This window comes from Cryptomeria japonica, chromosome 8, assembly GCF_030272615.1.
Source record: "Cryptomeria japonica chromosome 8, Sugi_1.0, whole genome shotgun sequence".
Taxonomy (NCBI): Eukaryota; Viridiplantae; Streptophyta; class Pinopsida; order Cupressales; family Cupressaceae; genus Cryptomeria; species Cryptomeria japonica.
The window spans coordinates 352,238,491-352,264,748 of NC_081412.1; the positions used below are offsets into that span (position 1 = coordinate 352,238,491).

Consider the following 26,258-nt stretch of genomic DNA (forward strand, 5'->3'; position numbering starts at 1 on the left):
TATTGATTGCTTTTTAGATTTACGAAACTCTTTAAAAAAATAAATATTAACATGACATTTACATATCAAAAGAACTTACTATCTTCGTAGTACCCTCTCCCCTACCATATTATTATATAATTTATAGAATCATTTCATGAAAATGACTTCAAATCTAAATACTGATACGATATCACATTATTGATTATTTTTTAAATTTAAGAAATTCTTTTTAAAAATAAATATCAAAAGAAATCACTTTCATCAACTACCATCTCCATAGTACCCTCCCCCATATATGGAACCATTCCATGAAAATGGCCCCAAATCTACATGGAAACTAGCACGGGTATGCAAATTTCACCGTTACATATACGTAGTTTCCCATTGGCGTGTCCAACGTACCGTCGGGTAGCGTAGGGGTAAAAGGGAAGCCAGTGGGTGAAGTTTGTGAGAGTGAGGAAGGAGGGACGAGGGTGCAGGAGAATTGGAACATGGAAGTGGGGGATCCGTCGAGCAAGAATATGAGCACGAACATGAATATCAGCGAGGCGACATCGCTTCTTGTGATGAATAGGGAGAGAGACTCCATTGATTTGGAAGCAGGCCCTGCTGATCAGATTCAGTGCAGAATATGTCTCGAAACTGACGGTATTGTCTCCAATATTATTATTTTTTAATCGCTACATAATTTTATGCATCCATCCCATGCGATCTTTCGTGGTGCCCGTTTGCCTGGCATCAAATTTAAGGGGCACAGCAAACAATATCTGTCATGAAACATGAGTGATTGCTATATTCCAAGCTACAAACCCTTGCAATATGCAAATTTTGCCAGTTCAATTGTAATTGGTATGATAAGCTCCAATTAGGCCTTCCGCAGCGAATGATAATGCAGAAATAACAGGGTTTAGAGCCACGTTTGCTTGTTTTCATATCTTTGAAAGTAGAAATGGAAACATTGTTTGAAATGCCAACTTGCTGTCGAATCGCTCTTGTAAGGAGAGAGTTGGACCGCAGTATACATAAGCCTGGAATCGATGAGATAATTGGATGATCGTTAGAACATCAGGTTGTTTTCTAAATATTACTATAAAGCTATATGAAAGATTCAGCAGATATGCATTGCAATCAGTCAACGGATGCATTGTGGCCAGTCACTCAAATGTAGGACTAGATGAGTTGCCACATTGAACTTGTGCTATAATTACTCAAGTGAGCCAGAGAGGATCCCATTTGCAATGATACAAAGAGGTCATATCTAATATCATTTGCCAGGCCAGACCAGGCACGGCCGCACTTACCTAGCACATGTTTTCCATTTTTTGTCTTCTTAAAATAGGGCACATATTTACCATTTTTGTCTGTGCATGGGGTAATGGGAGGATTGGTAATTATCAATCAAACTAGAGGCTAAAGATAAACTGATTTAAAGGAAACCTAAACACGATTGTTTGGTCTGGTCTGTCCAGCATGCAAATGTAGCATACAACATCCCTTCTTTTATCTCTCGAAGGTGACTTATGTATTTAAATCCATCCATCCATCCATACATACCTGTACGTACGTACATATATTTTTTACAGGGGTTTTAAACTTTGCCATATATATATATATATATATATATATATATATATATATATATATATATATATATATATATATATATATATATATATATAATGCATTGAGACTTTGAGAGTACTCGGATTCAACTATGTAGTTTTTATTATAGAAGACTCTCAGAAGTTAAGTGTATATATATATCTATATATATATCTCTCTCTCTATATATATGTATATATATATAATTAATGCATTGAGACTTTGAGAGTACTCGGATTCAACTATATAGTTTTTATTATAGAAGACTCTCAGAAGTTAATACATTGTGAACAGTTAGTCAGAAATGGGGTTAAATTTGAGTACCCCACCTCAGAAAACATAACAAGCCACTGCATCAAATAATATGTGCAGGAAATGGATTAAGCTGTCTTTCTATTAATAGTTGTAGATTCCGATTACAAATCAATTGCCACTAGAAAAGACCTTCAAACCACTAAATATTACACTTCTACTATTAGCAACAACTAATGCGGTCACGGCTATAGGGTCTCAAGAAGAACCCTCCAATCGTGCAGCCACACAATTAACCACACAAAAAGCAGAAAGAAACACCACAATTGACACCAGATTTACCTTGGGAAATCCTCAACAATGGAAAAACCCAATCAGCAGAAGGTCTCTTATTTTTATTGATTTCATAATGAAAACTTAGTTACAATCTGCCACAATGGCTTTCCTCACATATACACATAACCACTTCTGGACTCGCTGCTGTACTCAAGTTCACAATGATACTATATAGTCCTCACACTCCCTGCTCACATGATTGTACTCCACATCATGCTCTTTGTTGCCTCACTCTCCTCCCAGTATTTGCTCCTTGCGTAATGTCCCCTTCCTAATTTGCCCTAGAATTTGCCCTAGAATTGCAATTGCAACAAATTATGGTTAGGGTTACGTTGTACCAAGTAAAATATCTCTTTAAATAATGTGATCTTGAATTTGAATCCTGATTCTGAGTTAGAGTCTAATTTGTATGTGGGATCTCAGTCATGAAAGATATGGAATAAGGAGGCATGGCAGGGTGCCGAGCGACAGCCGTTTCTCCCTCCATGCAATCCCCCTCCATTCTTCCATGGCTGGAGAATCTTGGGTTCATCAACAGTCCCTCAATGTAGGAGTTGGAAGGGAAATTGCAATAGGGTGCCCTTAGCCATTCTCGGTGTAATAGGGTGCCCTAATAGCTGTTCTCTCCCTATTTGCCATCGTAGCAGGGTGCTCTATAGCTGTTCTCCCTTAATTGCAGATTTCCTTCCTTCCCTTTTGACAGAGTGTTGTAGTGTTAAATCTATATTTTAATGCTTAATAATGTATAACAGATATGTGCAATAAATCCATATATATAAAACTAAACAACAATTTCTATATTACCATAGTGGGTTGGAATATTCACGAGTTATATTCTGATCTGATTATTATAGCGTTCAGTATTCTTGTAATCTTCTTTTCTGTTTGATCTGGATATTATTTTATTATTTTATTATTTTATTAATGTCTTTGTTTCTGATCTGATGATTGATGAGTGATTGATTGATTGAATGAATTCCCTTGATTGTATGATTTGAGGTATTGGTGAGTGATAATATAATGAAGTCTGATTTGATGTTTGAATGAATGCTATTCTGATAGAATGATTTGCTGATTGATTGCTCACTTGATTTGAATGATTGGAATGATGACTGATAAGTGATCATTGAATGATTGGAATGATCTCTTTATACTTCATTGGTGAAAGGGACACCACCTTTCATAAGACTTGGGTCACCACCCTTCATTAGAATTGAGTCACCACCCTTCATTGCTACTTTTAGAATAATATATTCTTTCCCAATTGTTATCTCTTTTCCCTTCTCAAATGAGACCTTCTTTTCTTTATATCTTCTATTGTGAGGGAGAAATCACACCCCTTCATCATGCCTTCCATTTGCAAGGGTCACAACCTTTCACAATTACCGCCCTTTTGAAGGGTCATAACCTGTCACCATTTCTGTCCTTAAAAGTCACTTCCTTATTTTCTGCCCATTCCTTTCGTCTTCCATTAACCCTTCCTTAATCCCTATGCTTCATTCTTTCTGCCTCTCTTCATTCCATTCCTTGATTGCTGCCCCCACCCTTCTATATTAAACTCATAATCTGAATTTCTATTCCCCTCTCTTTATCTTAATTGCTTACTCTCTTTATACCTTCTTCTCTCATTAAAGAGACACATCTCTTTGGAAAGAGATAGCCCTTTAAAGGGTCAGGTCTCCTCATTGCTGTCTTATTATTTAATTCAGATCTGCACTTCTGATTGTAGATTAAAATTCCCTCCTGCAAATGTAGTTCTCTCCTCCCTTTTATACCTCATGTTTAAGGGAGTCACAACTTTTCATTTCATGCCTTATTACCATTTATTAACCTTAACTAAATTATAATTATTTTAATTTCATTCTTTTATATTTAAATTTAAATTTTATTATTATTCTTTTATATTTAAATTTAAATTTTATTATTATTCTTTTATATTGTAATTTTATTATTTTTTTGATCAATGTATTTTAAATTTTATTTTTAGTATTTATTATTAAATCCTATTTGAAAATGGGGACATTACACCTTGGTTGTTGCTCTATTCTAATTCCACTACTTTTCATAATCTTTTTTGCTTGCTTCCAATTGCTTTGAAATCTCATATTTATTCCTTTCTGCAGCTTCCCAAATAATCCGAGTCAGCCCCAAGATGGCGTGAAGCCCAAAACCACATGAAATGTGTTGCCAACCTGCAGTAACAAAATTTTGAATCCTATCTCCATGCGGTTCATCACACACCTTCCTACAATCCACACAACCTCGTGGAATATCTATCCTTGGGTGCAAACCTGAAAAAATCCTCCACAAATCAAAACAGTTTCAATTGCCAACATGTAACCACTTTTTTGCCAAATAACTAAACGAAACTTATCCAAATTACCTCAAACTTTACTAGACGATCAATAAATCACACACAAATTTTACTGAAACCACAATACCTAATTATCCAATGTGGTGAAATGCAACAACTTTTTCTCATCCCAAATCGTCAACTATTTGTCAAAGACAATCTTACCTTAGGTGCCTATATTTTTAGACACAATGTAGATTCTCCACACTATCCTTAGGATGCTTATGCATTAGACACCTGGAGTAAATAAAAAAATGAGTCCCTCATTTTATAGGGCAACTGGCCTCAGCTTGGAAATTTTGACTCACTGTGACTTCATCTCGCTCTTTTCACCTCCTCAGGTATGCTTCCAGCGATCCACCTTGAGCACTACTTTCCCACCTTTCTTATGTTACTTTTTTGCACCAGTCATGCTTCACATCACCCACCCTTGGCCTTTATTCAGTCACAACAGGTTTTCCTCTCCTATCAACCAATCCCTCATATCTGTTAGTTTGTTTCTCGCTGCCACATATCCTTCCCTTTGATCTTCCAAGGCCGTAGATTCCTCCGTGTAGCTCCTTATCCTCTTGTTCATTTTTCTAATCCTTTGGATTGCTTCCTTTCGATGATCTCCTTTTCTTCCTCCAACTCTTTTTCCTACTTTTGCATTTGTGGTGTTACTATTTGTTCCAGCAATGCTGCATATCTTTGGAATCAATGCATATCACTTCTCCCTAATGCATATTCCCGTTTTGCTGTAAAACTGTCCCTTGCTTGCCTTGAGTGGCAATAGCTTGCACTTTTGGCAGACATCCCTTGACACAATATCATGCAACACCTCATCATGGTACACTTTGATGTTGAACTTCATCTAGCATTGTTCTTCTACTGAAATCAGGTCACCCTGTTGAAACCAGCCACGCTTGTACGAGTGCAGATGCCTCATTCTTTTTAGTCCCAACTTGTTGATGATTTCTATAGACACCAAATTGTCTATGCTACCACTATATATGACCACTTCACAACTTTTACCACCTTCCTTGCATAGAGTCCTAAACAAACTTTTCGTTTGTGTTGGTTTACTCCCCATGTTGCACCTTAGAGCCCTCTGTGGAACCAACATATCCCCATCCTTAGGGTCCCTCTTTGAAGTGGGAGACCTCTCATCATTAAATGCAACTTTGGCGTTGCTCTCTACCCTTTGTCCTTGACACAAGTCTTCGTGTCATTTGCCCCATGTGAAATAGGTTCCTCTAAAGAATTTTTGGCTTTCCTTCTCGCTTCCTTTTTTATCATGCTAAGAATATCCTCCATGCTCCCGTTGACCTTCCTTGTGTTAGGTTTCTTCTACTCTTTCATCTTTGTAGTAACTTCCACCACCATTTCTACCCTTGTGGTAGTTGTTGTAGACATCTCCTTTATTGCCACAATGGCTCACATCATCTTCTTTCTCTTTGCGGTAGTGGCTACCCCTTCATTGACTTCTTGGGCTTGCTCCCTCGTTGCCACACCTCATTGGGTTGCTTTGGTTCTTCTACTCTTTTCCTCTTTGTAACGTCTCATGCTAAAATTAGGGTAAATAATTTTAGCAAACTTGAAAATAATTATACTTCATTAATTAAGCCTAAAATAATAAATCCTGATCTGTTTTGCCCAATCTAAGCAAAAATAGAAGTTCCTCATTTCATTTACATAAATAACAACCTACAAGAAAGACAATCAGAGTTGCCGGAAACTCTTTTGTCCCTTCTCGGGAACACGTTTCCCCGTATCCGTTCTCATTTTTGAAACGGATATGTATCCGATACAGCCCAGATACACGTCGAATATTGTACCCACGCATGCCCAAAAATTTTAGATTTCCAACCATGCTAAATACTAATGTGATTTGATTTTTTTAAAAAATTGACGTAAATCTTCCAAAATTTAATTTTAAAAAACTTCATTAATGTATTTTTTTTTAAAATGGTATTAACAAAACCTACACCAAATGAGAAAGACAAATGAATGTTTTTCTATTTCAGTGACCCATTTTTTGGGTTATCTTCCAATGCAACTCTTCTATTTTTGCATATTGTAAAAGGTTAAATCAACTTATCATTGTTTATGTAGAAATTATGTGTCTATATTGCTTTTGAAGTAATGAAAATCTCCTTGAATAACTTAGAAAATTGTGTTAAATATATGTGTATGTGTTTTTTATGAATGACGTGTCCAGCCGTATCCATATTGGGGGTCTTAAAAAATAGCCGTATCCGTATTGGATACCGTATCTGTGTCCATGCAACTTTGTATTAAATGGTTCAGAATTCAGTACAAAACACCACTATTGTAGCTATAATAGGTTAAAATACAATTGTCACAAGAATGATAGCCCAGGACTACATAGCTGCATAAAAAACTTAAGGGTACAATGTTTTATAGGGAATCCAAATGACAGATCATCTATTAAATGGAATGAAATTGTAAAGTGTTACAATATTTTCCTATAGTAGCTAAGGCAAATTGAAACAACATTGCTTATTGTTGATTATAATTAGGGAATGGCGGATTCCAATTGCCTTGGGCAACATTGGAATCCATCCAAGGGGGCCAGCCCCTTCCCCAACGTGTAGGGCTGGGCCCTATACCTCACGGCATCTAATAAAAGACCCCACGCTACACTCCACGCTACATACAAGCTAACATGCCAACATGAATAGGGCCAACCCTATCCTTTATGCATTTCGGTCAAATAAATTAAAGGTCTTTAATTTATAAGGCAATCCGACATGATTAAGATTATTGCTCCACATATAAATAAACATAAATTTCACATCATTACTCACTCATTCAGTTTTATCATTCCATGCGAATTATACCTCTGCCTAAAATGCGAAGTTTGAAGAAGTAATATTGGCGATTTGTATCTGTCATAAAAGGCGCTAATATCAAGAGCAAATACTAGTGCAAGGAGGGCGAACTATTCTGCAATGCCATTACAAGGAGGGCGAACTATTCCAGATTCAAACAGCTAGGGTTGCAGTCCAGTTTCAGGGAAGGGGGCAGACTTAAGATACAATAAAGTGCTGACCTAGGGTGTGGATCTGATTGCTGATTACTGTGTTAAATGGGGTAGGCTTGAGTCTTACAAAAGTGCAGACTTGTTGAAGACCTTATCAGCCCTATGTGCAATCATCTTCAAGTACTAAAGATAAGTGTTGTAATCTTCATATGAATATAATCCATAATCAGATCTGAGGATCTTTTCTGGCTGGGTTTTTCCTCCTAGGAGGTTTTCCCAGGGTAACCGTGTCTTGTTCTTGTTTGTTCATTTCTATGTGATGCCTAAACGTAGAAAACTCTAAATCTTGCATCTAATCAATTTAGTTAGAAACTAAAATCTGTTTTCTGAGTTTATATTAATCCGAAAGTGCTAAAAGTTAACACTTACATCTGTGATGATTGAAAGTGTTGTTTAGGCTTGATATTGTTGATATTATCTGCCATTTATGCTCGAATGCAACTATTGTGTGAGATTGCTCCTTTTGCTGAAGGGGCTTTTTCCTCTGACATCATATCTACAAGCTTTTCCTCTCTCAACCTTCACAAATTTGTGGGTTTTGTTCTTAGATCTAGACACTTGAACACAAGTGCTTATGATGAATTTTGGTGAGGGTTTGTATTGGGTTGTCTGAAGATGCCCCTTTGATCCCATCACTATAAACTTAAGACACCCAAGAAGAGCATCAAAATCCACATTGTGATCTTTGTCTTGGGCCTAGTATGTAGGAATGGCTTTTAATAGCTGTTGAGTGTATTTCCCTTCACTCTTGTTGGAGATGGTAAGTATGATGAGGAGCCCCTTTGGGTTCAAAACCCTAGCTATTGCATTAATGGCGGTTGTTGGCTTCCTCATGGTTTGTCTTGCTAGAAGTAAATGTGGTTTTGCTTCAAGTGGATTGGGATGAATGTTAGTGCCAAGTGGAATCCCACGGGGAGCTATGTTGTCATTCTACCATTAATGGCACTCTTGACATGCAAGGTGGTAGGTGGAGAGGGATAATGAAAAATGGTAGGAGTGTTGAGAAGTTTGAAAGTCAAGGTTGGCTCATGGTTTATGTGTTTGGTTTATGTGTTTTGTCAAAGATTGGAGTTTGGAGGTGAGGTATGCTAGAGGGAAGGAGTTTGACATTTGAATTGAATGTGAGGAGGGACGGGGTATGATTGCATGTTGGACTTAGAAATTTCAAGGAGGTGAGGGGTGAAAGCTAGGGTTGATCGAGAGGCATGGTAGTATGGAGAAGTTTGACATCGCAATGGTCAAGAGAGAGACGATCTTGAGAAGAAAGGTGCGTTGGGGAGGGTAACTCCGTGACTTTGATTGCTTACATAGACTTAGGAACTTTCTCGTGCCTTCACACTTAGGAACCTTGGGGGACTTAGGCAGATGATTGGGAGATTAAGGGGAAGAACTTACACACAAAATGGGATTGGGGAAAATATGGGAGTCTAGAAATGGTCATTTTGGTCTGTTACATGATTTATAGGGAAAGGGGACATGACACTCTTTGGTGGTTTTGCCTAGCCTCTTGCTTTTGGTTTGCCTTTTAAAAAATTATGAAAATGTTGTGCACTATGAAGGTTTGTGTCATACCTCTTTAAGCAATTTTTGTGAGTTGGATGGAGTAATCAAAAAGAAATCTTACAACAAATTGGTGTATCCAATTTTGTGATTATTGTTAGAAAAATAAGGTGAATGGTTGTTCTTATGGAGCCTAGAAGAGTTTAGATGAGGTTAATATCTTGGAGGAGCAGAAGTTCGACATCTATTATTGTAACTAGCTTAAACCATCAGGATAATGCTAGATGGAATTGATGTCCTTTAGGGATCTGCAATGTCTGTAGGATATACTTTATTGAAGAAAAGGTCCTTTTTAGCAATAGAGTTGTGGCCTATTAGATTATTGTGGTGTGAGGAGGCTCCACCAAAATGCAATGCCTTTGTGTGGCTGGCTACACTTAACAAATTATTGACTTGTGACAATTTAATTAAGAGAGGATTTGATGGACCATCGAGATGTACTTTGTATGGTGATACAGAAAATTAGTTAATCATTTGCTTTTGGCATTGCTCTCTCCTTAGAGTTTTGGTATAAAGTTTTATTGTTCATGGGATTGTATTGGTTCCTTCCATGTTCAGAAAGAATACTGTTATGTATCTGGTTGGTAGTTTATAGCAACTTGAAAGGATTATGGAACATAGCTATCTTGAGTACTCCTTAGGGGTATGACTAGAATGTAACTCAAGTATCTTTAGAGATAAGGTATCTTTGGTTGAGAGAAGTTGGAATCGCACAGCCATTAGAGCTTATGCTATTTTGGAATTAAGGAAAGTTAATTCTTCCTTCCCCTTCATAGAATCTGCTATTCTTGTGAGGTGTGGGATTGATAAGTTAATCCTTGTTAAAGGGCTAAGAGTGAATCCAAATGGTCAACAAAAATAGAGAAACAATGAGTAGCAAAAGACTAATAGTAACAAGCCTCGGTCTCCCCCTCCTATACATTATGTAAAACTGAATTTTGATGGAGCCTCTAAAGGGAACTTGAGAATTGTAGGAGGAGTTTTGACTGTCAAAAGTCTAAAGGAATTCTGGTGTATGATGGTTTGCTGTTTTTAGCAATCAGGATAAATACTGAAGTAGAATGGGAAGCATTGGTCAAAGGAATGGCCATTTTGGCTTCTCAAAATGTGTATAAAATTTAAATTGATAGTGGAAGGAGACTCAATAATTGTGATCATGGATTAAATAAAGGAAAGAGTCCAAGCTAGAGTTTGAATTAATTTGTGGAAGAAGCAAAGGGGATAGGAACAAAAAATGAGTAAATTAGTCGACCTTAATTCAGTTGCTGATTTTATTTGTAGTATGTTTCTTAGTAATAGTAGTTTATTGTAATTTGGTGAGAGCATGAATGGGGTGGTGAAATCTTTTCAAATATCCATATAGTAATTATTACATTTTTAGGATTTTCCTCAAGCTGATGGCATGTCCTTATAGCATTAATGTTTATGTGCTTTCCTTTGTGCGAGTATTAAAAGAAAAGGGTCAGGATGGTTCAAAAGTATTGTCAAGGAGGAATTATTTGAGATGGCTTGTGTGGAGTGTTTTGAAATACTTTTGGGGTGTTGGAATTCCATAATGTTTTGTTGGTTTGTGTTATGAGTGATTATTTTCTTTGGCTATGTCTGGATTGTTATTTATCTTAAGATGGCTCAACAAAAAAGTTGAAAAAGGGAAGAGACCTCAAAGAAAGGGAATTGTTTTTGATCAACTTCTTCCTTCCATCTATGTATGTGAATATGATGCAATCTTGAAATATGTGAGGGTGGCTCTTGGCAATTATGGTTTAGGAGTATGGGGCTCACCATGCTTAAAAGAGATAGTGAGGTATGAGTTAGTGGAGCAATTGATAGTGGGAGTCTCAAATGTCAGCATGAGGGTAATTTTGCTACAAATGTTCCTTTCCATTTAACTTGAGGGGATGCTAACAATGGTAGTAGAGTAAGGGAATGGCAGGAAGGAAGGTGGTGAAATAGTACTAGAACTAGTTTTGGACAGTGTGAAATGTTTGGAAAAGGACGTTTGTGTGCTAAGGGCCTATTGTAAGATTTAAAAAGGGTTTTACATTGTTTATGTGTCTGTTATTGTCACAAAAGACTAGAAGTATCAAGTGACCATTCTTTTCCACATATTTGTGGGGATAAAATGCATTGGGCAAGAAAGAGGCAGGAGTCATAGAGAGTTGTTCCCCTTAATGCCCTCAATTGATTGACTAGTGATGCCTCAACATTTGGAGTTGGCCATTGGTCCATGGATTAATGGTGTGGCAGGGTTTACTTCTTTTGGTGCTTTGGAGAGTAGTGCTAGGGGTTTGGTGTCTTTTGGTTGTTAGCAGGTATACAGTCTTTATATGTTTGGATGGGATGTGCTACATGGCTGCTCAGGTTCAGTATCAAGGTAGATCGTTTGCATACTCTTTTCTCGTTAAGGAGATTTGTTTTGGGGGATGGCAGCTTGGAAGGTGGAGGTGGAATGAATCTTAGGGTGTTGTGGAGTCTGGACTGTAGTTTTGTCCTTGAGCTGTAGTAGCTCATGTATGTATGAATTTTTGTAATAGCCCTTAAGTTTATTAATCTTTTTAAAGCTCTTATGTATGCCATATATTAGACAACATGGCATTTATATGTCACTTGTATAATATTTCCAATTATTCAAAGATAGGGGCCCAAGTAAAATCCCCTGATTATTAAATCTACAAAAATGAAAGGCGAGATGAGATTTTTGAAGTGGAGAACTGTTTGGTGGAAAAATCCTCATGTACATTATTGAAAATGGCAACTTGAAATCTCACAATATCTTACAATGCTTACAATCTTTCAACCACGTAAACCATGAGATTTTTCAAGATAACAATACCTCTTCAAAGAAAAGAGATGGATAGCCTCCATTTTATATAGATGAAAAGAGGAGTTACATTCGCCTCTATATGTTCCATCTTGCCAAAGCCTATGCCTATGTGTCCTATTCCTCATGACGAGGTGTGCACACCCATGTGTGCCAAAGAAAGGAGTTACACTCCAATATAGAGATTCCTAAGAAAGGAGTTACACTTGAATAAATCTCAGCTAAAAGTCAATAAGGTGTAGGATAATCTCAATTAATAACGATAAGATAATAACAATCCTAGCATCGTCACCTAGGGCAGACGCTCCTAAAATGTAGAACTCCAGGCACAAAAAGACAAAAAGGTTTGAGTAGATTTTTTCCATAAGAAATAAATAAATTTCTCTTATACATTTGGGACCTATTGAAAGGACTCTAATGACTAAAGAAAAATTTAGTTCTTACAATAAGCTTTCAAAAACTGCAAGAAGTCTCTAGGGCATTGCATAATTCTCTCTAGCCTTATTTTTTTCAATAGGTTAATGATATCATTAATGCCCCATCTAGGATGCATTTCTGATTCTCAAAAATGGCCAAGAAATGTGAGAAGTCCTCCCAATGTATTCTTTTTAGGATAGTGCAATGGGGAGCATACACATTACAACAAAAGCCTCTAATTTCTCTAACAGAGCTTTTACTGTTTACACAGCTTTGAACCCAACCACCAATATCAGTTTTGCTTTACATCTTAATAATGTTGGGTTCCAAAGAGTTGCCAACCTGCCCAATTGGCCTACCTTCAAATGGTTCCAGTCCTTAAAAATACATATATTGCTTCCTTTTTAATAATATTAACTCTTGAACAATTTACTATATTCGTTCTGTGAATTGCTTTCCATTGCCTCACATTTGAGGCTTAAGTTTTTTAGTTTTATCCTTTTTCTTTTCCTTTACACATCATAAATAAAAATGTTAAATGGTTACTATGATTTTGACTTGCCAACTGAGATTCAGCACTGTATTTAATATGTATTATTTGTTTGATCAAGTATACTAGTATTTCTGTATTTCAAGCTATATAGAAATATGTCACATAATATCATTGTGATGCATTTTACAAAATTTAGGTTTTGCAAGCTTTCTGTAGACTTTAAGATGCATGGAATTTTACCATCTAACAAAAAGATGTTACAGTAATCTGGTAGTTTTCTAATCTTAAAAAAACATGATTGTACTTAGCTGTCCCTTTTTTTCTCTCTTTCTAAGAGAATGTCACCTTATTTTCATTTAGATATTAATTCAGTTTTATGAATGCAGTATTCTTGTGGAGGGGTGGTTTTACCTTGTTAATTGAGGGCTGAGCATTTTATTTATTTATCTTATTTACGATTGATTTACCATTTAGCTTAATATTTTACTTTCTCCACATTTTGTATTTGTTGCATTGAAAGTTGTTTTACAGGTTTGAAGCTTTGGTACTTTTTGTGACATTGAGATATATGCATTCTTTTCCATTGAGCAAGAAAACATCATGATATACTGGTAAACTGTTTCATTGCAATTTTTACCTATTTTTTCAGGCAGGGATTTTATTGCTCCTTGTAAATGTAAGGGAACTTCAAAGTATGTGCACCGTGCATGTCTTGATCACTGGCGAGCTGTAAGGGTATATTTTCTATCTAATTATCATTGTGATTCTCTCTGGACAACTTAGCTGTTTCAAATTGTTCAAATTTCATATCTTGATAGGTATAAGAAAGTTAAACCATGATTTCTTTTTAAAGCATTTAGGATGTTTGGAACCTGAACTTCGTTTAACTTTTTCTTCAAAGTCTGCAAATTGTCGTGAGGTTCGTGATGCTCTAAGTTTCAAATTTAAAATTATTGCACTAATCCACAGCACAATAGAGTCACAAAGACACACAGATACTGCATACTCTTTTCTATCATTGTGTTTAATTAGAGGCTCTGGGAACATGTCCAATATCTACGTTTTCGTCATCATAAACTTTAATATTTCTTGTGCGTTCTTGGATTATTCAAATTGTTGCCTACAAAGTGAAATAATCCCGTGGGAGCTAATGACCACAATTAGTTCATGTGATTTCTCATTCAGTTGCAGAGATCATTTCATAATGTATGCTGAGTGAGAGAGCAATATTTCACAGTGAAAGCAATTCACATGAGCCATCATCCATACAAAATGCAATAACTGTGGCTCCTGAAACAAAGTAAATTTAAATTATCGATGCCAGAAAATGACCAAAATAGTAAATGGTACTAAATGTCTAGAGAGAAAAGATAGCAGGAGTTGCCTGGTGCACCAAGCCAGAGATGCCAACTTGTCAAAATTCAACTGGCCAAAGCAACACTTTGCATGCCATGTTGAAAATATTATGACGAGATCATAGAAATACAATTGATAGTTTGCAGTTGTTGCCAAAATAAATTTTTTCATATCAGAAAAATATGGTATTACCAACATTCTTTCTAGGGTCAAGAAGGTGCTCTGATACCTCTGTGTTCATTCCAATGTTACCAGGTTACATAGTTATAGGGACGGAAGCGAGAAGGTTACTAGGGGGTAATGAAATATCTCATGCCTCCGTCATGACCCCAACATTCACACCGCCCTTAATAAAAGGAAACTGACTTGTTTGAGGACCTCACAACTTTCTGAGACTCAAACCAGACCAAACAGCAAAAGAAGATGATCAACCCCAAGGTTGATACACAACACAGACGGTGACCATGTTTACTGCCAGCAATCTCATAATTCAGCTATTTCAATATTCATAAGGCTGTGATCAGCATCCTCTATTTGTAATAAAGGCAGCCACATCATTAATTAGCAAAAGCAAATTTATAAATAATAAAGGCAGCCACGTCATTAGTTAGCAAACACAAATTATGTCAAGGAGGAATGGATATGATAAGGGGGCACCACTCTTGGGAAGGCTGTGTCCAAAGGAAGGGACATAACCTTCCAGTGTAAATGAATGATATAAAAAGGAAAACTCTGATCATCGAAGGATCAGATCATATTATATTAATGGAAATCATTGCTGTAACAGCAGATTGGTATGCTGTATCTCACTCATGAACTAGATACTTATTTACAGTAATATTATATTTGAATTTTATTAGGAATAAGGGGCAGATACATGGCCTATATTATAAGCTGTTTCATTTATTCTTCTATATGCATTTAACATAAATAATGCCAATAAGATTTATATTTGTTAGTCAGGTTTATATGACAGTTATGCTTAATTTCATTTATTTATTTATACATTCATAATACATGAGAGATTAGTATATTAATGACCTAATCCTTATCATTCTCTATTTCCCCTCATGAGGATTGGTTGGATTTGTTAGGGAAAGGCAGTATTAATATCTCACAAGGTAGGTGAACCCCAAGAGGTGGTATGGATGGGTGTTCCTGAAACCCTTGGGCCTACTTGTGGAAAATGGTTTTCTAGCACCCTAACATAGTTATTCCCCATCCTCCGTTAGTGTTGATGATTAGGAAATAAGTAAGGATTGGGGCTTAATTATAGTAATTATCAATTGTATTATGAATACTAATGGTTCTCTAGATTTAATAATTTGATTTAAGGCATAACAAGTATGATGAAGTATGAGTGTTTAATTATGGAAAACAGGCATACTCCTAGTTGGGGACATTACAAAATAATCTGATAGCACACAAAGCATAGTGATAATAAAATTAATGTATTATGATCGTTAATTTTAGTACTTTCAGATTGAATAAAACTCAGAAAATCAGAATTAGTTTTAACTAGGTTAATTAAATTTATTGTTTTCCAGATTTAAGCATAGTAAAGGAAATGAATGCATAAAGACAAAGCACAGTTACCCTGGGAAAACCTCCTAGGAGGAAAAACCCAGCCAAAAAATCCTCAGATCTGATTATGGTTTTGAATTCAACTGATAATTACACACTTATCTGGAGTATAGATGTTGCAGTCACAAGGAAGATGAGATAGAAGTCTTCACAATTAGTTTGCTAATGGAGATCATGATTTGCAGTCCTCCTAATCAGACTTGCTGTGTGTTACAAGGGTAGCAACACCTTTCAAGTAGTACGCAGTCCTTCTATAGGGTTTGTTTGGGCCTTCAATGGAGTTCTCTATCTCTTGGTGGTGATCTGTTGCATTTGATGGAGTTTGCTGTCTTCTATTATGTTCTGCTGCACTTTAATGTAGTTCGCTGTTATCAACTGCCTTGACTCTATATTTCGCTTCCTTAGAATATATTTCGCACCTTCTTGCAAAACTGAATGAATGATGTTATGAGAAGTATATGCTTTATTTATAGGAGTAGTAATACTTCTCAATTATGTCGGCCTTCTTTGCAAATTAAACATATTAATTATTTTAATTCCTTTTAAGTGAATTGGATAGGGTCGGCCCTATCATGGAGGCGAGTTGGGTTTGGATGTAGCGTGGAGGCCTTTTTAGGTGGAGCCAAGAGGTATTGGGCCTGGCCCTATATGTTGGAGGCGGATTCCAATGTTGCCCAAGGCAATTGGAATCCGCCAGCCCTAATTACAAACAACACTCCCTCTTAATTAGGGAAGAGAATCATAACCATAATCTTCCATCTTGCACACAAGCAAGTATGGAACTACATAATCATAATCTTCCAGCTTGCACACAAGCATAGACTGGATCCACCTTGCATTGCCTGCAGAGGGTGGAGAGGATCTTTTTCTACCATCTTACATTGCCCGTAGAGGATGGTCAACAATTACACTAATACCATCTTACATTGCCCGCAGAGGATGGTTTAACAATTACACTTCTCCCTGAGAAGTTTTTACAATACCATCTTACATTGCCTGCAGAGGATGGTTTAACATTTACAATACCATTTTACATTGCCCGCAGAGGATGGTTAATAATTACACTTCTCCCTGAGAAGTTTACAATACCACCTTACATTGCCCGCAGAGGGTGGTTAACATTTACAATACCATCTTACATTGCCCGCAGAGGATGGTTAATAATTATACTTCTCTCTGAGAAGTTTACAATATCACCTTACATTGCCCGCAGAGGGTGGTTTGATACAGCACAAAGTATCACTGAGATTGAGACTCCCTCTCAATTAGGGTTTCATTTTCCACAATACCAAGTCTATCCCTGAAGTACACAAACTTCACTTTGGATAGAGGCTTGGTAAGAATATCTACAACCTGCTCATCAGTGCTGACATACTTCAGCTGAATAGCACCTCTTTGCACCATATCTCGAATGAAATGATAATGGGTTTCCACATGTTTTGACCTGTCATGAAACACTGGGTTGATGGACATCTTAATACAACTTTGGTTATCACAGTGAATAACTGTAGGATCCCAAGCTTGACCAAACAGCCCTGCAAGAAGCTTGCGAAGCCACACTGCTTCTCTAGAAGCTACACTTGCTGCAATATACTTAGCTTCAACAGTACTTAATGCTGCTGAGGATTGTTTCCTGCAAGCCCAAGAGATTACTGCGGATCCCAAGCTAAAACAAATACCGGAGGTGCTTTTCCTGTCTTTGACGCTTCCAGCCCAGTCTGCATCAGAATAACCTTCCAAGGTTATTGGAGTGTTAAGTGGATACTTCAGCCCAAAACCAACTGTGCCTCGCAAGTATCTTAGGATATGCTTGGCTGCAACAAGATGAACATGTTTGGGCAAGCTCATGAACTGGTTGAGAGCATTCACAGCAAAACATATATCTAGTCTAGTGTTAACTAGATACATCAGAGAACCAATCAACTGCCGGTACTCAGATGGATCTACAAATTCAGAGTTAGCTGCAGAAACACTTAACTTCTTTAAGTTAGATTCCATAGGAGTAGACATGGGTTTACAATCCATCATTCTAAATCTTTTCAAAATGTCAATAGTATACTTTCCTTGACTTAGAAAGATTTCGTTAGATCTTTGCCATACTTCTAGACCTAGGAAATAATGCATTAGACCTAAATCTTTCATTTCAAATTCTGAAGCTAGTTCTTTCTTGCATCTAATAATAAGTTCATCTTTACCAGTAAGAAATAAGTCATCCACATAAAGAACTAGAATTAACATTTCATCATTGGCTACCTTAAAGTATATGTTAGAGTCAGCATCATTTTTACAAAACCCTAGACTTAGCAAGTATTTATCAATTCTTTCATACCAAGCACGAGGAACTTGTTTAAGACCATACAAAGCTTTCTTTAACCTGCACACATGGGTTAATCTATCCTGAATCTCATAACCCTCAGTTTGCTCAATATAGACTTCTTCCTCAATGACACCATTGAGGAAGGCAGTCTTAACATCCATCTGATGTAGTTTCCAATCCCTAGTAGCAGCAATGGCTATTATAGTTCTAATAGAAGTATATCTAGCAATAGGAGCAAATGTTTCTTCATAGTCTATGCCTTCCTTTTGAGAAAAACCACGAGCTACAAATCTAGCTTTATATTTTTCAATACTACCATCAGCATTACGTTTAATTTTAAATAACCATTTAGAGGAAACAACAGATTTACCTTTGGGTCTGGGCACAATGTCCCACACATCATTCTTGATGATTGATTGATATTCTTCATCCATAGCAAGCTTCCAGGCGTGATGACTTAAGGCTTCTTCAATTCTGCAAGGTCCAGTTTCAATGAGATTACACATCAAGGAAACATAGTTGGAGAATACCTGAGGTCTCTTAGCTTCATGGAAGGTGCCTCTGGGAGTAGCAAATCTTTCAGCTTCTTGAATGGTGTTCCTTACCCAGAGAGGCCTCTTTTTGGTAATGACAATGCCACTAGGAATATCAGTGGGATTCATGGGTTCTGGAGGGTCATCATGATCATCTTGAGGAGGAGGTTCAACTTGCTCCCTCTGAATCTCAGGGTTAAAATCAACATTTATATTTTGATTGTCATTAGCTTCATCAATAACACAAGAACCTTTCAATTTCTTAAAGGCAATGTCTTCTTCAAATGTAACATCTCTACTTACCTCAACGTATCTTTGACCTGGGATGAGAATCCTGAATGCCTTGGAGGATTCACTGTATCCGACTAGCATGCCTTTCTTTCCGGAGGTTTCCAACTTTGATCGCTTTTCCTTGGGCACATGAACATACACAGGACTTCCAAAGATTCCGAGGTGACTAATGTCTGGTTTGGATCCTGTGAAGGCTTCTTCCGGGGTCATGTTCTTTAGGACACGATGAGGACATCTATTCTGGATATACACTGCTGTTCTAGAAGCCTCAGCCCATAGAAAGATCTGCAAGTCTTGATCGTGTATCATAGCCTTTGCAGCTTCCATAATAGTCCTATTCTTTCTTTCAGCAACACCATTTTGTTGAGGGTTGTATGGTACACAAAACTCCCTCTTAATTCCTGACTCAACACAAAAATCATAAAAGCTACCGGAGGTGTACTCACCTCCATTGTCAGATCTTAAACATTTAATTCTTTTACCAGAGGAGTTTTTAGTTAATGCTTTAAACTCTTTAAATTTACTTAAGACTTCATCAGATTCTTTAGATTTCAAGAAGTAGATCCAAGTTTTCCTAGAAAAATCATCAATGAAGATTACGTAATACAGAAATCCACTAGGAGATGCTATAGACATAGGACCACATAAATCAGAGTGAACAAGTTCTAGTTTGTCTTTAGCTCTATTTTCACTTTTATGAAATGTACTTTTAACATTTTTGCCTATAGCACAACCTTTACAAGTGTTATCATGAATTTGACTAAGTTTAGGCATACCTTTGACTAATCTTTCAAGAGATGGAAGAGCTTGGTAATGCAAATGTCCAAGTCTTCTATGCCATAACTCACAGGATTTCGGAGCCTCATTAATGAGTGCTTGAATAGGGTTAGTAGAGAGCTTATAAAGACTATCATATCTATGACCAATTATACGAGCAGATTTAAAATTAGCTTTCTTAGGCCAAGCAAGGACTTTTCCCTCAGAAAATGCAATTTGATAACCTTTATCTTCTAAAGCAGAAATGGAAATTAGATTTCTTTTAATTCCAGGAACAAACAAGATATCATTGAGGTGCAAGGAAATACCAGAATCTAAATTCAAGGAGGTAGAGCCAGAACCTCTTACCGAATAACGAGCATCATCACCAATTACCACGTGAAGGCTGGTATCCTTTTCAACTAAGCCTGAAAGGTGATCACAATAACCTGTAATGTGTCTGGAGGCACCACTGTCAATCAACCATGTATTGCTATCTGAAGGAACACTGCTAGATAGAGCGGAGATGAATAGGAAGTCATTATTTTGTTCTAAGACTTCATTTAGGTTGGCTTCACTTTGGTTAGGGTTATTTTGACATTCTTTAGCATAGTGACCAAATTTGTCACATCTAAAGCATCGGACACGTGAGGTATCTCTTGGTTTCTTCCAAGGGTTTTGGGAACTAAATGATCTGAAATCCCTATTTCTTTTTGGATAAGGTTTCTTCAGCATGAGGTGATCATCTACATGGGGACTTTTGGTTTGCCCCCTTGTGATGAGGCGAGACTTTTCTTGAATGCAATCATTCTTAAGGCGATCAAGGGAAGGCAACTCAGTCCTGCCACTGATAGTTTGGATAAATGACTCCCATGAGTGAGGTAGGCCATTTAGGGCAATCATGACAAGGTCTTTGTCTTCCAGGTTATGGCCAATTAAACCTAGTTGATTCTTTAATTCTGAAATTCTCATGAAGTAGGAAATAACAAAATCTTCTTTAGCCATTTTGATATTAAGAAGTTGCTGTCTTAAAGTAATTGCCCTACTGAGATTGTTAATTTCATATGTACCTTGTAAATGGCTGAACATTTCCCTTGCAGTGGTAAATGAGGCAATAGAGGTGACTAGGTGGTCTTTGACTAAATCAATGAGAATCTGACAGCATCCTTTTTGAATTGTTTTAGTTCAGCAGCATCCGTAGGCTTAGTTAGCTCTTTCGCTTCTATGAATTGGAGAAGATCTTCTTCCTCTATGGCCAACTTGATTCGAACTTTCCATGCAGTGAAATTGAGATTTCCATCAAGTCTATCTTCAACTTTCAGCCCCATTGACCTGATCTGCAAAAGCTACAACAATCTGGAAATAAAGGTGTACTGAATTTTAAATCTGAAGATTGATCTAACCTATAGCTCTGATACCATGTTAATTTTAGTACTTTCAGATTGAATAAAACTCAGAAAATCAGAATTAGTTTTAACTAGGTTAATTAAATTTATTGTTTTCCAGATTTAAGCATAGTAAAGGAAATGAATGCATAAAGACAAAGCACAGTTACCCTGGGAAAACCTCCTAGGAGGAAAAACTCAGCCAAAAGATCCTCAGATCTGATTATGGTTTTGAATTCAATTGATAATTACACACTTATCTGGAGTATAGATGTTGCAGTCACAAGGAAGATGAGATAGAAGTCTTCACAATTAGTTTGCTAATGGAGATCATGATTTGCAGTCCTCCTAATCAGACTTGCTGTGTGTTACAAGGGTAGCAACACCTTTCAAGTAGTACACAGTCCTTCTATAGGGTTTGTTTGGGCCTTCAATGGAGTTCTCTATCTCTTGGTGGTGATTTGTTGCATTTGATGGAGTTCGCTGTCTTCTATTATGTTCTGCTGCACTTTAATGTAGTTCGCTGTTATCAACTGCCTTGACTCTATATTTCGCTTCCTTAGAATATATTTCGCACCTTCTTGCAAAACTGAATGAATGATGTTATGAGAAGTATATGCTTTATTTATAGGAGTAGTAATACTTCTCAATTATGTCTGCCTTCTTTGCAAATTAAACATATTAATTAATTTAATTCCTTTTAAGTGAATTGGATAGGTTCGGCCCTATCATGGAGGCGAGTTGGGTTTGGATGTAGCGTGGAGGCCTTTTTAGTTGGAGCCGAGAGGTATTGGGCCTGACCCTATATGTTGGAGGCGGATTCCAATGTTGCCCAAGGCAATTGGAATTCGCCAGCCTTAATTACAAACAACAATGATATCCTTGGAATCAAACAGAAGGGAGTGGGGGAGGCTATTAGAATATTTAATTATATTTTAGTCACCTATATTTAGTTCCTTGTTTAATGGTCATTTAGCTTTTTAGTTAATTAGCTTTTAAGCTTTATTTAGCATTTAGCTTTTTCTTTTTAGTTAATTAGCTTTTAAGCTTTATTTAGCGTTTAGCTTTTTGGTAGTTCACTTTAAACGACTTGTTTTTAATTTAGAACGTCGTCTTGTAATCTCTATATATACACCTTTATATTGTTGAATACATTATCTGATTATTGAATCATTCATTCAATTTATTTTTCATGGTATCAGAGCGGGTCGATGGGATTCTTTAAAGTTTGGCGAATTTTTTAATAAAAATTCATGGCCTTCTTTTTGGAATATTTTCCAGATTTGTTTTTATTGTTTTTTTATGAAAAAACGATTATGCTTTTTTGAAGGCTTTTTGAGGGTTTTGAGTTCGTGGGCGAATTCCTTTGTGCTGGGCAGCAGTTCATGTTTTTTATAGGGTTCTGGAGATTTTCGGGCCTGCAACCTGAAGGTTTTCTTTTTTGAAGATTGAAAATTTTCCTAGGGTTTCTGCAATTTTCGACTAGGGTTTTGACCCTTTAGTTCAAGTCGATTTTTTTTTTTGGTTTCAGATTCTTGGTGGGTTTTCCAAGACCTCAACTGGGTTGTCGTCAGATTTTTCTGGGTGCATCGTTTTCCATGCCTCGATTTTTGAGCCGTCGAATCTGCATTTTGATTTCAGATTCTTGGTGGGTTTTTCGAGAGCTTTTTTGGGTTGGTCTCAGAATTTTTTGGGTGCCTCGTTTTCCGCCCCTTGAATTTTGTGCCAGCAAATTTGCCTCGGAATTTAAAAACAGTTCACAATTTCTGCTATTTCTGTGGACGTTGGGATTTTTGTTGTTTTTTTGGGCACCATTTATGCTATTTTAAGTTTGCAGAAATTTTTTAATTTCTAGATTTCTTCCAAACCTCGAAATTTGCACCTTAGAATTCGTGACAGAATTCTCCTCCAGGGTTTTAGATTTTTTGTGCAGCTGCTTCTATTCTGATTTTTGAATCAGATTCTTTTGTCTCATGCTTTCACTAGGTTGACCTTGTTCAACCTCCATTTTCGTGATGGCATCTTTGACCAACATCATGTTGGAACACACTCAGAAATTAAACAGCTACCACAACACCTGGAAACAGTGCATTTTCATGATATCTGAATATCGTTGCCATGATCAAATTGATTTAGGCCAGACCTCGTCTTATAGGTCCCAGGGTTTTCACATTTTTTTTCCTCAAAAATTGTTTGAAGGGTTTAGAATTCTTTCCTTAAAAATTATTATCTGTCATCTGCAAAGTTTGCGTGGGTTTTCTAATTTTTCTCCACAAAAAAATCATGGAAGGGTTTTGCTTGATTTTTCCTCAAAAATCAGGGAGTGTTGTTTTACCACGTGATGTCTACTATTTTGCCGCGTGAGGTTTGCTGTTTTACCACGTGATGTCTGGTATTTTACCAAGTGATGTTCTCTGGTGTTTTCCTGCATGATGTCTGATGTTTTACCGCGTGATGTTTGGTGTCTACCACGTGGTGTTTTGGGTCTTGCCATGCAAAGTTTCAGGGTTTTGTTCGATTTTTCCTCAAAAATTGTTCGAAGGGTTTAGAACTTTTTCCTTAAAAATTATTATCTGTCATTTGCAAAGCTTGCGTGGGTTTTTTGATTTTTCTCCACAAAAAAATCATGGGAGAGTTTTTCTTGATTTTTCCTAAAAAATCAGGGAGTGTTGTTTTACCACGTGATGTCTGCTATTTTTGTTAATTTTGTGCCCTAGATCAGTAATCAGAATTATGTCTTTTAATTATGCCCTAGTTTGTTAATCAGATTTGTAATATTTTATTAAACCATAATTCAGTAAACTCAGAAATGAAACAAGTAAACAAGAGACAAATGCAAATACCTTGGGAAAACCTCCAAGGAGGAAAAACCCAACATGAAAGACCCACAGGTCAGATTATATATTCTCTCTTAATTGCACAAATACAATACTTAGCTTGCTTCTCCAGATCTGATCCCTTTTGTATGTCAGATCTGCACTTCTAAGCACTTCAAGTCTGCACCAAAAGAGGCCTATATCCTCTTGGACAAGTTTGCACAATCCTTGACAAGTTCGCACAATCCTTGGATAAATTCGCACTTTTATTAGTAGAGCTAATTCGCTGATTGCATTGATGATTGAATTGTGTTTGCACTTTAACTTTATTTATATGGATCTTTTGACCAAGGTCGGCCTCAATCCTTTTTGGCGCCAATTTATATTTTGTGGCGTGAGTCCTTTTTGGTGTATCGTGGAGGATGGGGCTGGACTTGTGTTGGGGCCACGCTATCTCTTAAGGATAGGACCTAGTCCTAAATGGGTTCGAATGTTGCTTTAAGGCAATCCGAATCCATCTTTCCCTAGTTATAAACAACACTCCCTCTTAACTAGGGAAGAAGAGAATACATAATTTGAACCTTTAGAGTTCCATCTAGCACACAAGCATAGAATGGATCTAGCACACAAGCATAGAATTACATCTTCCACCTAGCACACAAGCATAGGATGGTTCTAGCACACAAGCGTAGAAAGTGTAATACACAATTGGGTCTTTACATAATTACAATTTTCCATCTAGCACACAAGCATAGATTGGACACAATTCATTCTTGCACACAAGCAAAGAATGATCTAGGTGCTGTAGATAGAGTCACTGAGATTGGAGCTCCCTATCAATCAAGGTTCCATTTTCCACAATACCAAGTCTATCTTTGAAGTATTCGAATTTCACTCTAGATAAGGGTTCGGTAAGGATATCTGCAACCTGTTCATCTGTGCTAATATACTTTAGCTGAATGGTGCCTCTTTGCACCTTTTTGCACAATATCCCATAGTATCCATCTTGTAATGCCCGTGGATGACTTCAAACATTAACATGCACGCTTGCAAGTCATGAATACATACACAATTTATTCATGCACATCATGGAGTCTTTCCATGCCATCGATCACGCATATCCATCATTCATTGTCTTTACCTCAGTCTTCTCCCAAAGAAGAATGTAACATCATAATCTTCCATCTTGCACACAAGCAAGAAATGGAATAGACATAATCAGAATATTGTAGTCTTCCATCTTGCACACAAGCATAGAATGGAACTACATAACATAGTCTTCCAGCTCGCACACAAGCATAGACTGGATCCACCTTACATTGCCTGCAGAGGGTGGAGAGGATCTTTTCTACCATTTAACATTGCCCGCAGAGGATGGTTGATACAACACAATGTATCACAGAGGTTGAGACTTCACAGCTCCAAGTCTATCTCAAGCTTCAAGAGACTTGGTGAGAACATTTGCAACATAGGATTGTCCTGCCATAAAACACTGAATTGTCAGGCATCAATATACAACCCTGATAATAAATCAAAATAGCACAACAAGACTTTTGAGAAACCACACTACTTCTCTTGATGCAACACTTGCAACAATGTATTTATCTACAGTAATACTTAATGCAACTGAGGACTGTCCCTGTAGGTCCAAGAGATCGCAGTGGGTGAATGCTTGAAGAATTTTCCTTGTCCGTAACACTTCTTGACCAATCTGAACTTAAGCAGCTTCAGCCCATAATCAACTGTGCCTCGCAAGCATCTTAGGATGTGCTTGGCTGCAACACGATAAACATGTTTGGGCAAGCTCATGAACTGACTGAGAGCATTCACTGCAAGGCATATGTCTGGTCTAGTGTTAACTAGATACATCAGTGATCCAATCAACTGCCTGTACTCTGATGGATCTGCAAAATCAGAGTTAGCTACAGAAACACTTAAACTTCTTTAAGTTAGATTCCATAGGAGTAGACATGGGTTTACAATCCATCATTCTAATTTTATTTATTTATTTATTTTTTTCAAAATATCAATAGTATACTTTCCTTGACTTAGAAAATTTCGTTAGACCTTTGCCATACTTCTAGACCTAGAAAATAATGCATTAAACCTAAGTCCTTCATTGCAAATTCTGAAGCTAGTTCTTTCTTACATCTAATGATAAGTTCATCTTTACCAGTAAGAAATGAATCATCCACATATTGAACTATAATTAGCATTTCATCATTGGATGACTTAAAGTAGATGTTAGAGTCAGCATCATTTTACAAAATTCTAAACTTAACAAGTATTCTTTCATACCAAGCACGAGAGTCCTGTTTGAGGCCATACAGGACTTTCTTCAATCTGCACACCTGAATC

At 36.9% G+C, this 26,258-nt stretch overlaps 1 protein-coding gene across 1 annotated transcript in view; it reads left to right on the plus strand.

Moving 5' to 3' along the window:
• The first annotated feature begins 279 nt into the window (after nucleotides 1-279).
• The window catches only part of LOC131045346 (uncharacterized), an 84,620-nt gene continuing 58,641 nt past the window's right edge, over nucleotides 280-26,258 (plus strand). Inside the window, exons 1-2 of the mRNA XM_057978930.2 lie at nucleotides 280-630; nucleotides 13,512-13,597. Of these exons, the coding sequence (XP_057834913.2) occupies nucleotides 474-630; nucleotides 13,512-13,597 (243 nt within the window). The 5' untranslated portion in view covers nucleotides 280-473. The remainder of the gene's footprint in view (nucleotides 631-13,511; nucleotides 13,598-26,258) is intronic.